This window comes from Salvelinus alpinus, chromosome 18, assembly GCF_045679555.1.
Source record: "Salvelinus alpinus chromosome 18, SLU_Salpinus.1, whole genome shotgun sequence".
Classification (NCBI taxonomy): Eukaryota; Metazoa; Chordata; class Actinopteri; order Salmoniformes; family Salmonidae; genus Salvelinus; species Salvelinus alpinus.
This window is the reverse complement of record NC_092103.1, coordinates 3,198,001-3,215,716: the sequence shown is the minus strand read 5'-3', so window position 1 is coordinate 3,215,716 and position 17,716 is coordinate 3,198,001. Positions and strand designations below refer to the sequence as shown.

At 43.1% G+C, this 17,716-nt stretch overlaps 1 protein-coding gene across 1 annotated transcript in view; it reads left to right on the top strand.

The window, feature by feature from the left end:
- The window catches only part of LOC139544612 (regulator of G-protein signaling 3-like), a 232,276-nt gene that overhangs the window by 27,010 nt on the left and 187,550 nt on the right, over window positions 1-17,716 (top strand). The window contains exon 7 of the mRNA XM_071351939.1: window positions 13,580-13,647. Coding sequence (XP_071208040.1) covers window positions 13,580-13,647 — 68 coding nt within the window. The remainder of the gene's footprint in view (window positions 1-13,579; window positions 13,648-17,716) is intronic.

Here is a 17,716-nt window from a genome sequence, read left to right as displayed (position 1 = left end):
TGCTTATTTGAGCTATTCCTGCCATAAAATGGACTTGGTCTTTTACCAAATAGGGTTATCTTCTGTATACCACCCTACCGCGTCACAACACAACTGATTGACTCAAACGCATTAAGAAGGATAGAAATTTCACAAATTAACTTTTAACAAAGCACACCTGTTAATTAATTGAAATGCATTCCAGATGACCACTTCGTGAAGCTGGTTGAGAGAATGCCAAGAGTGTGCAAAGCTGTCATCAAGGCAAAGGGTGTCTACTTTAAAGAATCTCATATCTAAAATACTATATTTCTTTTCAACACTTTTTTGGTTACTACATGATTCCATATGTGTTATTTCATAGTTTTGATGTCTTCACTATTATTCTACTACGTAGAAAATAATAAAAAATAAAGAAAAACCCTTGAATGAGTAGGTGTGTCCAAACTTTTGACTGGTAATGTAAGTATTCACACCCCTGAGTCAATACATGTTAGAATCATTTTTGGCAGCGATTTTAAGGAATTGTTTACAAATGTCTTTAAAAAAAAAAACTGAAATACCTTTATATAAGTATTCAGACCCTTTGGTATGAGACTCGAACTTGAGCTCAGGTGCATCCTGTTTCCATTGATCATCCTTGAGATGTTTCTACAACTTGATTGGAGACCACCTGTGGTAAATTCAATTGATTGGACATTATTTGGAAAGGCACACACCTGTCTATATAAGGTCCCACAGTTGACAGTGCACGTCAGAGCAAAAACCCAGGAATTGTCCGTAGACCTCCGAGACAGGATTTTATCGAGGCACAGATCTGGGGAAGGGTACCAAAACATTTCTGCAGAATTGAATGTCCTCAAGAACACAGTCGCCTCCATCATTCTTAAATGGAAGAAGTTTGGAACCACCAAGACTCTTCCTAGAGCTGGCCGCCGGTACAAACTGAGCAATCGGGGGTGAAGGGCCTTGGTCAGGGAGGTGACCTAGAACCCAATGGTCACTCAGAACTGACTGGTCACTCTGACCACTCAGTTCTGCTGTGCAGATGGGAGAAACTTCCAGAAGGACAACCATCTCTGCAGCGCTCCACCAATCAGGCCTTTATGGTAGAGTGGCCAGATGGAATCCACTCCTCAGTAAAAGGCACATGACAGCCCACTTGAAGTTTATCAAACAGCACCTAAAGACTCTCAGACAATTAGAAACAAGATTCTCTGGTCTGATGAAACCAAGATTGAACTCTTTGGCTTGAATGCCAAGTGTCACGTCTGGAGGAAACTTGGCGCCATCCCTACGGTGAAGCATGATGTTGGCAACATCATGCTGTGTGGATGTTTTTCAGCGGCAGGGACTGGGAGACTAGTCAGGATCGAGGGAAAGATGAATGTGCCTCCCGAGTGGCGCAGTGGTCTATGTCACTGCATCAGAGTTGCTAGCTGTACAACTAGAGATCCTGGTTCGAGTCCAGGCTCAGTTGCAGCTGGCCTTGACCGGGAAACCCCTCTCTCGCCAATTGTCCCAGCGTCATCCGGCTTAGGGGAGGATTTGGCCGGCAGGGATGTACTTGTCCCATCACGCTCTAATGATTCCTGTGGCGGGCTGGGTGTATGCACGCTGACACGGTCGCCAGGTGTACAGTGTTTCCTCTGACACATTGGTGTGGCTGGTTTTCGGGTTAAGCGGGCATTGTGTCACGAAACGGGGCAGCTTGGTTGGGTCGTGTTTCAGAGGATGCATGCCTCTCGACCTTCGCATCTCCCGAGTCTGTACGGGAGTTGTAGCAATGAGACAAGACTATTACATAAAATTGGGGTGCAGTGTGCTCAGGGACGAAGGTTCACCTTCCAACATGACAACAACCCTAAGCCAAGACAATACGGGAGTGGCTTTGGAACAAGTCTCTGAATGTCCTTCATTGGCCCAGCCAGAGCCCGGAATTGAACCCAATCAAACATCACTGGAGAGACCTGAAAATAGCTGTACAGCTATGCACACCATCCAACCTGACTGATCTTGCGAGGATCTGCAGAGAGGAATGAGAGAAGCTCCCCAAATACAGGTGTGCCAAGCTTGTAGCGTCATACATATCTACCTCAATGATCTCATACCCTTGAACATTGACTGGTACTAAGTTATCGTTACTCATCTATTACTACTTTTATTATTACGTGTTTTACTTTTCTATTATTTCTCTATTTTCTTTCTCTCTGCATTGTTGGTAAGGGCCGTAAGTAAGCATTTCACTGTTAGTCCGCACCTGTTGTTTATGAAGCATGTGAAGAATAAAATGTTATTTTATTTGATATGTTCCCCCAACATTTCAATGGAGTCAGTCTGGGGCTCGTCAAAAGCTGAAAGCCTGTTGGTGATGACGTCATGTCCTTGTGCCAAGGGAGTGAGACACCGAACCCAAGACTGCTTACAGCCAGCAGCATACCACCCTGCATACCACTACTGGCTTGCTACTGAAGCTAAGCAGGGTTGTTCCTGGTCAGTTCCTGGATGGGAGACCAGATGCTGCTGGAAGTGGTGTTGGAGGGCCAGTAGGAGGCACTCTTTCCTCTGGTCTAAAAAACAATAATATCCCAATGCCCCAGGGCAGTGATTGGGGACATTGCCCTGTGTAGGGTGCCGTCTTTCGGATGGGACGTTAAACGGGTGTCCTGACTCTCTGAGGTCATTAAAGATCCCATGGCACTTATCGTAAGAGTAGGGGTGTTAACCCCGGTGTCCTGGCTAAATTCCCAATCTGGCCCTCAAACCATCATGGTCACCTAATAATCCCCAGTTTACAATTGGCTCATTCATCCCCCTCCTCTCCCCTGTAACTATTCCCCAGGTCATTGCTGCAAATGAGAACGTGTTCTCAGTCAACTTACCTGGTAAAATAATGGATAATAAAAAAAAATTGGGCTCTCTCCCTTCCCCTCATTTTTTTGTCTCTTTATCACTCTCATTTGGTCCTTTTTTAAAATCTGTTTTCACCTGTGTTACATTTTCTTACTTTCAGCTGTCCCTTTTTACAATACAATGTTAAGGCCTGTATGCATTGTTATTGGTTTCGTTTCATGGCATCAAGGTGGTGCCATCTTACAATATTTATGATTTATGATCACATTAATACGGTACAGTATGTTAAATCGATTCACCTTTATGTCATTATCACCCTATTCTCCCTGTGTTTAAACCAACCCACCCAAACCCTCCATGTCACAGACTGAGACAGTGGGATGACCAACAGATTGATTGACGTGACTCATAATCCCCATGGGCAGATTGGCCCCCGGCAGAAACAGGAAATAACACATCTGCCAATCACAACGGCTACTGTCTGCCCAGTCGCCCTAAATGTCCCCGAACTGAGTCAGTCACCCTCAGTTTGGCTGAGCAGCAATCCTGCCTGTCAGTCTGTAGTACTCTGCTACATTGTGTTCATCTATCTGTTAGCGCTGGGTGGTGTCATCGTCTTTGAGTCGCTTTCAGCTCCCCTGCTTTTGCTCACAGTGGGCTGTTTTTGTGCAGTTAACCCAACCATAACAAGATGTAATTTCATCCCGACCATCACTTTGTGTTTGTGTGTGTGTGTGTGTGCTTTCCTTTCCTTTTTTTCTCCTCCCCTCTCTGGCATATAGCTGTGACTTTAGGCTTCGGGGACAATACTGTTTCATTCCATGTCTCTGCGTTTGCCTGCTTGTTTAAATGTCCTATTGTCCCTTGATTTACCCAGTACACAGGGCTCACCAGTCACATCCTGGTAATATGACTTCTTTCCCTGGTAACGCGTCAGTAAGCGTTACCCCCCCCCCCCCTCTCTCTCTCTCTCTCTCTCGCTCTCTCTCGCTCTCTCTCGCTCTCTCTCGCTCTCTCTCTCTCACTCTCTCTCACTCTCGCAGCCTCTGCTCTGACCTCTTCTGTTAGAGGTAGCATTCCTTGATGGTTAGATGTGGTCAAGTGTGACAATGGGTCCTTTTCAAATGCCCAAAAGATGCTCTACCCACTGCTCCAATTCACAGCCACATAAAAAAATAGCTTTGATCTGCCTTTTTCAACGTGAAAATTTGGGTCATATTAGTTGAGATGTTGATCAATGAATTTTCAACCTTTAATCACCCACACAAAAAGACAGCCAGAAGTTTGTTGAACTCCATATCGCTATGCTTTCGACCATCTAAAAGCCCAACCAAATTCCAATGGAAAAGCAATATCTGATTTTTGGTTTAGTTGTCATCTAAATAAGTTATCAGAGTGTTTTCAACCATTTAAATTCACAACAAAGTTCAAATTGGATTACATTGTCATATATTTTGTATTTATAACAACTTAATGTGTTATCCATCTAATAGTACAACCAAATGACTTGGATTGCAGTTGAGATTACATTAAAAGTACACGTGCAAGTGATCAATGCTGTTTGAGATTCTGCACATTTTATTATAGCAATTGTGAATTGTAGACAAATTGTGAATTGTAGACAAATTGTAAATCGTGGAAAAAGGATAGACAAACTGGACTTAAAGCCAGACTAAGGGGTGGCAGGTAGCCTAGTGGTTAGAGCGTTGGGCCAGTAACCGAATTGTTGCTAAATCAAATCCCTGAGCTGACAAGGTAATCAATCTGTCATCCTGCCCCTGAACAAGGCAGTTAACCCACTGTTCCTAGGCCGTCATTGTAAATAAGACTATGTTCTTAAATGACTTGCCTAGTTAAATAAAGGTTAAATATAAAATAAGTCAGTGGCACAGATGGACAATCCAAGCAGAAGATACAAATCTCCTACAAATGTTGATATTTGGTTGTGTTCAATATCCAGTTTGTCTACAAATTAATAATTTATATGTTAGATTCACGTCTCCATCTCAACCAACAATCAAAGTTAAAGAATAAGACTAAATCTAATCTAATTAAAGTTTGATTTAATTTAGTCCTAATCTTTCACTTAGATTTCTGGTTAAGATGGAGGTGAAAATTCAATTTATGATTAACTTGAAGATTATATTTGAATTCAACCAAAGCTTGAAACCCTAGAACTATATGTATTGTCTATTTTTTGTTAAACCCTGGATTGAATTGGAACAATAGCTGTTAACACCTCTTAAGGATCCGCCCCTTTTTTTAAATGTTCGCCTAAAATGACATACCCAAATCTAACTGCCTGTAGCTCAGGACCTGAAGCAAGGATATGCATTTTCTTGAGACCATTTGAAAGGAAACACTTTGAAGTTTGTGGAAATGTGAAATAAATGTGGGAGAATATAACACATTAGATCTGGTAAAAGATAATACAAAGATAAAACTAGTTTTTTTGTATTTTTTTTGTACCATCATCTTTGAAATGCAAGAGAAAGGCCATAATGTATTATTACAGCCGAGGTGCAATTTAGATTTTGGCCACTAGATGGCAGCAGCGCATGTGCTAAGTTTTAGACTGATCCAATGAACCATTGCATTTCTGTTCAAAATGTTGTATCAAGACTGCCCAAATGTGCCTAATGGTTTATTAATAACTTTTCAAGTGCATAACTGTGCACTCTCCTCAAACAATAGCATGGTATTCTTTCACTGTAATAGCTACTGTAAATTGGACAGTGCAGTTAGATTAACAAGAATTGAAGCTTTCTGACAATATAAGATATGTCTATGTCCTGGGAAATGTTCTTGTTACTTACAACCTCATGCTAATCACATTAGCCTACGTTAGCCCAACCGTCCTGTGGGGGACCCACCGATTGTGTAGAGGTTAATGACTTCCCAAATGCTATACAGGCCTAAATACCATCATTGATGATATATGATTGATAAAGTATGGATACATTTAATTTGCTTTGTTGAATCTACCCCTTTTGAATGACTTTGATAGTAACAGTGCATATATTTAGTTATTAAGAGATTTCTCAATAATTATTCTCATGATAGCACATTGGTAGTAGTCAGTGACAAATATCAAAGCTAAGCTGTGCTTTGTTGAAACCCTGGATGGGAGACCAAATTAATAACTGTAGGTAGATCAACTCTCCAGTAGGAGATATTGCCCAGCCTATTGTTTTTGTTCTGATAGTGCACAATGTTGAAGACATTGTGTTTCAAAGGTAGACATTCAACATATAAACAACACATATAAACAACACACAACAACGAGTCTTCCAAGATGGCATAGCAGTCAGACGTCCTTTTGTCCTCGTCTTGTTGTGTCCCGTATATATATATATTTACACCTTTCTTCGCATATCTTTTATATATTTTCTTTTCCAAAAACTCAACTTCAAAACGCTTTCCTGCAACCTGCCTCACCAATTACAAAAAAAATATTATTTACCTCAAATCTGAAAATCCACAATAGAAGCTAGCCAGAAGCTAACCAGAAGCTAGCCAGAAGCTAACCTGAAGCTAGCCAGAAGCTAACCTGAAGCTACCCAGAAGCTAGCCAGTTTACTGGCTAACGTTAGTATTTCAGCTAACCAAGGTTTGTGGTCATCAGCTATTCCTTTAGCTCGATAATCTATCGCCACTTTTGTAGAACGCGAATCAGACCAGAACATACCGGACCTATTTTTCTCCATATCCCCGGATTTCAACCGCAAGCTCTGGACATTTACAACTTGATTTCGCAGCTAGCTACCTGCTACCCGTGTAACTATTGGCTTACGTCGATCCCAGAGGAAACATCAATTATTCCCGGAGCTAGCCAGCTGAAGAGTTCCATCAGCCACTCCTGGGCTACAATCACCTATCCGGACCCGTTTTACTGCCATTCCGGAGCCCCACCGGGCCTTCACGACTGACTACCGACGTTATCTGCCCGAGGGAGTTATCCAACTGGCACCTCCGTCGCGACGTTACCTGAACGCTCATCTGGGGCCCGCTAATCGTTAGCTGTCTTATCGGCTGCTATCTGAATAAGTCTATCGGACAATTCTTCTTGGGTCACTATAACTATATCTATTTTGCCAATTGGATTGATCCCCCCGACCACACGGAACCCCACTAATCTACCGACGGAAACACACGAGGTGGCTAAAAACAGACCTCCATCCTATGCTAGCTTGCTACCGATAGCCCGGCTAGCTGTCTGAATCGCCGGGACCCCAACCAACCTCTACTCACTGGACCCTTATGATCACTCGTCTAAGCATGCCTCTCCTTAATGTCAATATGCCTTGTCCATTGCTGTTCTGGTTAGTGTTTATTGGCTTATTTCACTGTAGAACCTCTAGCCCTCCTCACTATACCTTATCCAACCTTTCAGTTCCACCACCCACATATGCGATGACATCACCTGGTTTCAATGATGTTTCTAGAGACAATATCTCTCTCATCATCACTCAATACCTAGGTTTACCTCCACTGTATTCACATCCTACCATACCTTTGTCTGTACATTATTCCGTGAAGCTATTTTATCGCCCCCAGAAACGTCCTTTTACTCTCTGTTCTAGACGACCAATTCTCATAGCTTTTAGCCGTACCCTTATCCTACTCCTCCTCTGTTCGTCTGGTGATGTAGAGGTGAATCCAGGCCCTGCAGTGCCTAGCTCCACTCCTATTCCCCAGGCGCTCTCTTTTGATGACTTCTGTAACCGTAATAGCCTTGGTTTCATGCATGTTAACATTAGAAGCCTCCTCCCTAAGTTTGTTTGATTCACTGCTTTAGCACACTCTGCCAACCCGGATGTTTTAGCCGTGTCTGAATCCTGGCTTAGGAAGACCACCAAAAATTCTGACATTTTCATCCCTAACTACAACGTTTTCAGACAAGATAGAACGGCCAAAGGGGGCGGTGTTGCAATCTACTGCAAAGATAGCCTGCAGAGTTCTGTCCTACTATCCAGGTCTGTTCCCAAACAATTTGAACTTCTACTTTTAAAAATCCACCTCTCTAAAAACAAGTCTCTCACCGTTGCCGCCTGCTATAGACCACCCTCTGCCCCCAGCTGTGCTCTGGACACCATATGTGAACTGATTGTCCCCCATCTATCTTCAGAGCTCGTGCTGCTAGGCGACCTAAACTGGAACATGCTTAACACCCCAGCCATCCTACAATCTAAGCTTGATGCCCTCAATCTCACACAAATTATCAATGAACCTACCAGGTACCACCCCAAAGCCGTAAACACGGGCACCCTCATAGATATCATCCTAACCAACCTGCCCTCTAAATACACCTCTGCTGTTTTCAACCAAGATCTCAGCGATCACTGCCTCATTGGCTGCATCCGTAATGGGTCAGCGGTCAAACGACCTCCACTCATCACTGTCAAACGCTCCCTGAAACACTTCAGCGAGCAGGCCTTTCTAATCGACCTGGCCGGGGTATCCTGGAAGGATATTGATCTCATCCCGTCAGTAGAGGATGCCTGGTTATTTAAAAAAAATGCCTTCCTCACCATCTTAAATAAGCATGCCCCATTCAAGAAATTTAGAACCAGGAACAGATATAGCCCTTGGTTCTCTCCAGACCTGACTGCCCTTAACCAACACAAAAACATCCTATGGCGTTCTGCATTAGCATCGAACAGCCCCCGTGATATGCAACTTTTCAGAGAAGCTAGAAACCAATATACACAGGCAGTTAGAAAAGCCAAGGCTAGCTTTTTCAAGCAGAAATTTGCTTCCTGCAACACAAACTCAAAAAAGTTCTGGGACACTGTAAAGTCCATGGAGAATAAGAACATCTCCTCCCAGCTGCCCACTGCACTGAAGATAGGAAACACTGTCACCACTGACAAATCCACTATAATTGAGAATTTCAATAAGCATTTTTCTAAGGCTGGCCATGCTTTCCACCTGGCTAACCCTACTCCGGTCAACAGCACTGCACCCCCCACAGCTACTCGCCCAAACCTTCCCCATTTCTCCTTCTCCCAAATCCAGTCAGCTGATGTTCTGAAAGAGCTGCAAAATCGGGAACTCTACAAATCAGCCGGGCTAAATAATCTGAACCCTTTCTTTCTAAAACTATCTGCTGAAATTGTTGCCACCCCTATTACTAGCCTGTTCAACCTCTCTTTCGTGTCGTCTGAGATTCCCAAAGATTGGAAAGCAGCTGCGGTCATCCCCCTCTTCAAAGGGGGGGGACACTCTTGACCCAAACTGCTATAGACCTATATCTATCCTACCCTGCCTTTCTAAGGTCTTTGAATGCCAAGTCAACAAACAGATTACCGACCATTTTGAATCCCACCATACCTTCTCCGCTATGCAATCTGTTTTCAGAGCTGGTCATGGGTGCACCTCAGCCACGCTCAAGGTCCTAAACGATATCTTAACCGCCATCGATAAGAAACAATACTGTGCAGCCGTATTCATTGACCTGGCCAAGGCTTTTGACTCTGTCAATCACCACATCCTCATCGGCAGACTCGACAGCCTTGGTTTCTCAAATGATTGCCTCGCCTGGTTCACCAACTACTTCTCTGATAGAGTTCAGTGTGTCAAATCGGAGGGTCTGTTGTCCGGGCCTCTGGCAGTCTCTATGGGGGTGCCACAGGGTTCAATTCTTGGACCGACTCTCTTCTCTGTATACATCAATGATGTCGCTCTTGCTGCTGGTGAGTCTCTGATCCACCTCTACGCAGACGACACCATTCTGTATACTTCTGGCCCTTCTTTGGACACTGTGTTAACTACCCTCCAGGCGAGCTTCAATGCCATACAACTCTCCTTCCGTGGCCTCCAATTGCTCTTAAATACCAGTAAAACTAAATGCATGCTCTTCAACCGATCGCTGCATGCACCTGCCCGCCTGTCCAACATCACTACTCTGGATGGCTCTGACTTAGAATATGTGGACAACTACAAATACCTAGGTGTCTGGTTAGACTGTAAACTCTCCTTCCAGACTCACATCAAACATCTCCAATCCAAAGTTAAATCTAGAATTGGCTTCCTATTCCGCAACAAAGCATCCTTCACTCATGCTGCCAAACATACCCTTGTAAAACTGACCATCCTACCAATCCTCGACTTCGGTGATGTCATTTACAAAATAGCCTCCAATACCCTACTCAATAAATTGGATGCAGTCTATCACAGTGCCATCCGTTTTGTCACCAAAGCCCCATATACTACCCACCACTGCAACCTGTACACTCTCGTTGGCTGGCCCTCGCTTCATACTCGTCGCCAAACCCACTGGCTCCAGGTCATCTACAAGACCCTGCTAGGTAAAGTCCCCCCTTATCTCAGCTCGCTGGTCACCATAGCAGCACCCACCTGTAGCACGCGCTCCAGCAGGTATATCTCTCTGGTCACCCCCAAAACCAACTCTTCCTTTGGCCGCCTCTCCTTCCAGTTCTCTGCTGCCAATAACTGGAACGAACTACAAAAATCTCTGAAACTGGAAACACTTATCTCCCCCACTAGCTTTAAGCACCAGCTGTCAGAGCAGCTCATAGATTACTGCACCTGTACATAGCCCATCTATAATTTAGCCCAAACAACTACTTCTTTCCCTACTGTATTTATTTATTTATTTATTTTGCTCCTTTGCACCCCATTATTTATATCTCTACTTTGCACATTCTTCCACTGCAAATCAACCATTCCAGTGTTTTACTTGCTATATTGTATTTACTTTGCCACCATGGCCTTTTTTTGCCTTCACCTCCCTTATCTCACCTCACTTGCTAACATTGTATATAGACTTATTCTTCTACTATATTATTGACTGTATGTTTGTTTTACTCCATGTGTAACTCTGTGTTGTTGTATGTGTCGAACTGCTTTGCTTTATCTTGGCCCTGTCGCAATTGTAAATGAGAACGTGTTCTCAAATTGCCTACCTGGTTAAATAAAGATGAAATAAAATAAATAAAATAAACTTTAAGTTCATGACTTTAAAAAAAATCCAATGTATTTCCAAAAGTGGCAACCAACCATTGATGCCAATGAGAGAGAGAGATTCAATCACAATCTCAGTTACATCCTGTTTAGTTTTCAGAATATTTTTAATTGAATTTAAACATAATTTAACATTCCTCTATGGTTCAGCCATAGCATTTATGTTTTCAGCCATATTAGTAGACAAAAATCATCTGCTATGTCTACCACTGAAATATACGCTACTGCACTTCATGATCCAGGGCTCTTTCGATCCATGACACCTCATCAGCTACTTATCATTGTGTGAGTGTCACAGGGTTTTCAACACCCCATCTCTCCCATTGACACCCAAGGCAACGTGTGTTTTGGTGGCCAGCACTACCATTATGGCCTCATGCTTGAGGTGATCTTAAACGACTGAGAGAGAAGTCTGCCTGATGGAGTGAATATTCTCTCGTTCTCTCCATCAATTGTTTATTTGTTTGGAGTGTGAAAGGAGGGCCAGGATGTCAAGAGAGTGAGGAGTGCTTCCACGATACTTGGGGGGAGAGAGAGAGGTGTTTTATGGCCCGACAGCGCTGTGGCAAGACTGATTGACTGTGGCCAATGGCCAACACTATTCATTCCTCCTTACACATCTCTCACTCTCTCCCTCTCTCTTTCTCTCTCACGGCCACTCTCACTCTCTCCTTGACTCTCATTTACTCTCCAACTCCTTTTTCTCTTTATTTCTGTCTCCCCTAGTTTTTTTCCCTCCTCTCTCTCTCTGTCTCCATCTCGTACATTCTCTCCATTTCTTCAGTGCCCCCCTCTCTGTTTAGAGGCTGTTCCTGGTGTGTTGTTACGCTGGCGGATAGTCTTCTGCCAGTAGGTGTGTGTGTGTGTGTGTGTCCCTTCACTCTGTGTGATTAATGGTCATCCAGACAAAGGGCCGATGGATGTGCAGGTTGGCTCTCTGGGGCCCCTCTGAGTTGGGATTAAAGTGACGAAACTCTTAGACTCCTGCTTGAAGTTCGCCCTATTACCCCTGCAACCCGCCTGCGGGATGGGAGAATGTCCTCAGGGTGAACGACAGGGCTGTAGGAGAACTAATTGTCGCAGGGCAGTGTGTGTGTGTGCACGCTTCTGTGTTTAATGGATGTGTGTGTCTGTGCTAATGCGATTATGATAACTCCTCACGAGGCTAGCGTAATGCTGGGTAGGAGAGGGGGGTGTTTCCATGGGGTGGATGAGTTTGAAATCAAATCTCACCATCTGCATGAGGAACAAGAGAGGGAGAGAGCGGGAGAGAGATAATGAAATATAGAGCAGGAAAGAGCGAGAATGGCAAAGAGCATAAGAAAATAAGAGAGAGTGTATTTCCGTATAGAGTGACTTGGGGGAGAGAGATACAGCTTTGTGTATAAGGAAAGAGAGAGAGAGGCAGGGAGAGAGATACAGCTTTGTGTATAAGGAAAGAGAGAGAGAGAGAGGCAGGGAGAGAGATACAGCTTTGTGTATAAGGAAAGAGAGAGAGAGAGGCAGGGAGAGAGATACAGCTTTGTGTATAAGGAAAGAGAGAGAGAGAGGCAGGGAGAGAGATACAGCTCTGTGTATAAGGAAAGAGAGAGAGAGGCAGGGAGAGAGATACAGCTCTGTGTATAAGGAAAGAGAGAGAGAGAGGCAGGGAGAGAGATACAGCTTTGTGTATAAGGAAAGAGAGAGAGAGAGGCAGGGAGAGAGATACAGCTTTGTGTATAAGGAAAGAGCGAGGGAGAGGCAGGGAGAGAGATACAGCTTTGTGTATAAGGAAAGAGAGAGAGAGAGAGGCAGGGAGAGAGATACAGCTTTGTGTATAAGGAAAGAGAGAGAGAGAGGCAGGGAGAGAGATACAGCTTTGTGTATAAGGAAAGAGAGAGAGGCAGGGAGAGAGATACAGCTTTGTGTATAAGGAAAGAGAGAGAGAGAGAGGCAGGGAGAGAGATACAGCTCTGTGTATAAGGAAAGAGAGAGAGAGGCAGGGAGAGAGATACAGCTTTGTGTATAAGGAAAGAGAAAGAGAGAGGCAGGGAGAGAGATACAGCTTTGTGTATAAGGAAAGAGAGAGAGAGGCAGGGAGAGAGATACAGCTTTGTGTATAAGGAAAGAGAGAGAGAGGCAGGGAGAGAGAGTTGCAGCTCTATGTATAGAGAGTGAGGGAGGGAGGGAGGGAGGGCAGAAAGGAGGGATGGAGGAAAGGAGGGAGGGGGAGCAGGCATCAGCATTGTGGGCCAGCTGAATGATGCCTTTATGAGGAATGGTTAAAAGGACATTGGGGGCGAGGCCCCATCTCCATGGTAACCTCACAGGAGCCCTCGAAGGAGAGATAATGGAGTGAGAGGGAAGTTCTTTTTTTTTTACCCCCTCCCTCCCTCCCTCTCTTGTGTTCTTCTCCTCTCTTGGCTAGTTGGGCGCAACCTCACACCTTAGCGGAGTTACCCAGAGTTGAAAGTTCTGTTTGTGCCTTCTTAGAGGGGTCCTAACTGACAACACACACCAAGGCAGCCCAGGACAGGCTTCATACATTGCCTTGTAACGTACAGAGACTTCTTTGGCTGCAACATATTGCCATTGTTTTTGGCAGCCTCAAATTTGGGACTTTATCTTGCATCTGCAATATATTGAGGCGTTTTGTTGGTGGCATCTTGTTGAGAATAAGAGCAAGTTCCCCTGTTGGTGCCCTGAAGGTCCAGAGACAGAGAGGCAGAGATGTTCTCTAAAGGCAGTGTCTCAGCCTGTGACTCTTTGGTCTTTCTTTCAGAGGCTCCGTTGTCAAACCATGGTGCTGCCCCCGAGACCACAAGCCCTGAGAATATGCAATGCTTAACGGTGAGTGACTCTTATAGAACTTTCTCTCTATGTGTCTTGTGTCTGTATGTACTGTATGTCTGGGTATCTGTTTGAGACATGGAGCTGTGGTTAAAATAGTGTGTGTGTGCGTGTGCGTGTGCGTGTGCGTGCGTGCGTGTGTGTGTGTGTGTGTGTGTGTGTGTGCTAGTCTCTCTTTTTTCATCACATTTCACATTTTTGAGGAATCGTCATAAACGGACAATACGAAAGAGCTCAAAAATATAACATACATTTTTTTTGTGAGTATGTGTGAGTGTGTTTGCATGCATGTGTTTGTGTGTGTGCATTATTTATAGCTAGGCTTTGTGTGCAGATGTTAAGAAAATGCCAGAATGTTGTGAAGTATGTAATCCCGTGTTGCACAGAGTTACCATGGACTTGTAAATAGAAGCATACACATGCAATGACAGACAAGTAGTGTAATGTTGTAATTGGTCGCATGCATGTGAGTCATATTGAGAAGAGAAGATTGTTGTTGATGTTGAGAGAGAGAGAGAATTTCCAGTTTGTCATTTATGATGGTCATTCTTTGACCATGTTCTTAGAGAGCAGGAGATGAAGAGAGGGAGAGTTGAGAGGCAGATAGAGAGAGGGAGAGTTCAGAGGCAGATAGAGAGAGGGAGAGTTCAGAGGCAGATAGAGAGAGGGAGAGTTGAGAGGGAAATGGAGAGGGGGAGAATTGAGAGGCAGATGTTGAGAGGGAGCATTGAGAGGGTAAGTTGAGAGGGAGATGGGGAGAGTTGAGATGGGAGATAAAGGCAGGCAGAGTAGAGAGGAAGATAGGGAGAGGGAGAATTGTGAGGGTGAGTTGAGAGGGAGATTGAGAGAGGGAGAGTAAAGAGAAAGAGGAAGAGTACAGCGTGTTTGTGACCGTCTTCACTTAATGATGCATATAAAACACATGCTCAAGTGCTGTTATAATGCTCACAGCAGTTTCTCATGCTATCTGCATTTAAGTCTATATATAAATAATGGGGCCAATGGGAGAGTTGAGAGGGAGAGTTGAGAGGGAGATAGGGAGAGTTGAGAGGGAGAGTTGTGAGGGGGATAGGGAGAGTTGAGAGGGAAATGGAGAGAGGGAGAGAGAGAAAGAGTTGAGAGGGAGATAAAGAGAGTGTGTAGAGGGGGAGATAAAGGGAGGGAGAGTAGAGAGGGAGAGTTTTTGAGGGAGATAGGGAGATAAAGAGAAAGTGTGTAGAGAGGGAGATAAAGAGAGGGAGATAAAGAGAGGGAACTAGAGAGAGGGAGAGTTGAGAGGGAGAGTTGAGAGGGAGAGTTGAGAGGGAGATAAAGAGAGGGAGATAGAGAGAGGGAGATGTAAAGGGATATAGAGAGAGTGAGAGTAGAGAGGGAGATAAAGAGAGGGAGATAAAGAGAGGGAGATAGAGAGAGGGAGATGTAGAGAGGGATATAGAGATAGTGAGAGTAGAGAGGGAGATGTAGAGAGAAAGAGGGAGAGTACAGAGTGTTTGTGACCCTCTTCACTTAATGATGAATTTAAAACACATGCTCAAGTGCTGTTATGGTGCTTGCAGCAGTTTCTCATGCTATCTGCATTTAAGTGTATCTATAAATGGGGCCAATGTGTGACATTAGGATCATCATTTGAAAATGGTTTGAAACAAAATAAAATATTTTCATGTCTACTTAGAGAAAAAAAAGTGAATATGCAAATTGCCCATAACTCATAGGCCTAGGATTACACATCCTTAAAGCAGGGTTCATAAAGACAACAACATAGGACTATACATACTCTAAGCAGGGTTCATACAGACATTGGCAAGTCAAATTCAAGGACTTTCTCAAGCACTTCATTGTAATGTTCAACGACCTCAATATCATACAATTGTATAATTTATATAATTGTACAAATAGGGCCTAATATAGACTTCCCCCAACAAAAAAGCATGCAAAAAAAGTTTTAAAAAAGTAGGCTATTACCACTTTAAGAATGATTATTTTTTAGGCCTTGCCAATGCAGTGATATAACAATTATTATTATTACATTCTAAAATGTGAGAATAATGTGGACCTTTCCTTGACTAAATAGACTGGATGCATGGAGATTTTTCTGTGGCCTATGTGGCCGACGAAGGCACACATAACAAAGCCATTATTAGCGGTAGCATTAGTCTAACCATTTGAAACTCACCATAGCTGTTTTTATAATCTCACCAAAACAGCTCAAAAATGAAATCACAGATAATTATAAGGGAGCAGGATAACTGATGAATTGGCTTCAATAATGGCCTATTCCAGTACTTACATTTTTGAGCTCCAAATTCAAGTAAGCTAGTTCAAGCCCCTTGTATTGTTTAAAATTGAAGGTGTAACATGGAAACAAAATGTATTTGTCATGTTATTTCATTACCTGATCATATTGTGAATAAGCCCACTAGGCTATGTCATTGTTTTATCATTATACCCACAATTATTACAAGGAATGGTGTAGCGCAATAGTCTATCCTAGACAATTGCACACAGTACACTAGAGCTGTGTTCGAATACCCATACTAACATACTACATACTTAATGAGTATATACTATATACTACGTACTATATACTATTAGTTCGGTATCCTTTCAGTTGAGTGTACTAGTGCTTCGCCTGTGTTACCGTAAGTTGATACTGTTGCTATGCACCTTCTTGTTAGCTTGTTAGCATAACAAATTACTAGCTAGACATCTTACGACTTCATTAACAATGTCCATTGAGAATGCACAACGACTATACCACTTAGCTAAGCTAAGAATGACGTGAATAATCAAGTCAACAAACATTGGGTAGTAAGTTAAATAGCATATGGTTAATATACTGGCAAGTTCGATTTTTGTTATATATATATATATATTTTTTTACTAATAATTCAAGACATCTTTCGATGCATTAGTAGCCAACTAACGTTAGGTAGCTAGCTAACATATCGGTACATACAAGTAACTTCTGTAATGATATGCTATGTGGTTCGTAAGGCTAGCGTAGCCAAAAAATAGTCAGCGAACATAGAGTGTAATGTAACTTATTTGAAAACTCATTACTTAATTACATTGCTCAACATTTTCTTAACATTTGTCATAATTACAGTGGCAAGAAAAAGTATGTGAACCCTTTGGAAATACCTGGATTTCTGCATAAATTGGTCATAAAATTTGATCTGATCTTCATCTAGGTCAAAACAATAGACAAGCACAGTCTGCTTAAACTAATAACACACAAACAATTATAGGTTTTCATGTCTTTATTGAACACAGCATGTAAACATTCACAATGCAAGGTGGAAAAGGTATGTGAACCCTTGGATTTAATAACTGGTTGACCCTCCTTTTGCAGCAATAACCTCAACCAAACGTTTTCTGTAGTTGCGGATCAGACCTGCACAACGGTCAGCAGGAATTTTGGACCATTACTCTTTACAAAACAGTTTCAGTTCAGCAATATTCTTTGAATGTCTGGTGTGAACTGCTCTCTTGAGGTCATGCCACACCATCTCAATCGGACTGAGGTCAGGACTCTGACTGGGCCACTCCAGAAGGCGTATTTTCTTCTGTTGAAGCCATTTTGTTGTTGATTTACTTCTGTGTTTTGGGTCGTTGTCCTGTTGCATCACCCAACTTCTGTTGAGCTTCAATTGGCGGATAGATTGCCTAACATTCTCCTGCAAAATGTCTTGATAAACTTGGGAATACATTTTTCCGTCAATCATAGCAAGCTGTCCAGGCCCTGAGGCAGCATAGCATGTGCCTTTTTTTCTCTACACATAGTGTTGTGTGTTCCTTCCAAACAACTCAACTGTAGTTTCATCTGTCCACAGAATATTTGGTCAGTAGTGCTGTGGAACATCCAGGTGCACTTTTGTAAAACTTTAGACGTGCAGCAATATTTTTTGGGGGCAGCAATGGCTTCTTCCATAGTGTCCTCCCATGAACACCGTTCTTGTTTAGTGTTTTACGTATCGTAGACTTGTCAACAGAGATGTTAGCATGTTCCAGAGATTTCTGTAAGTCTTTAGCTGACACTCTAGGATTCTTCTTAACCTTATTGAGCATT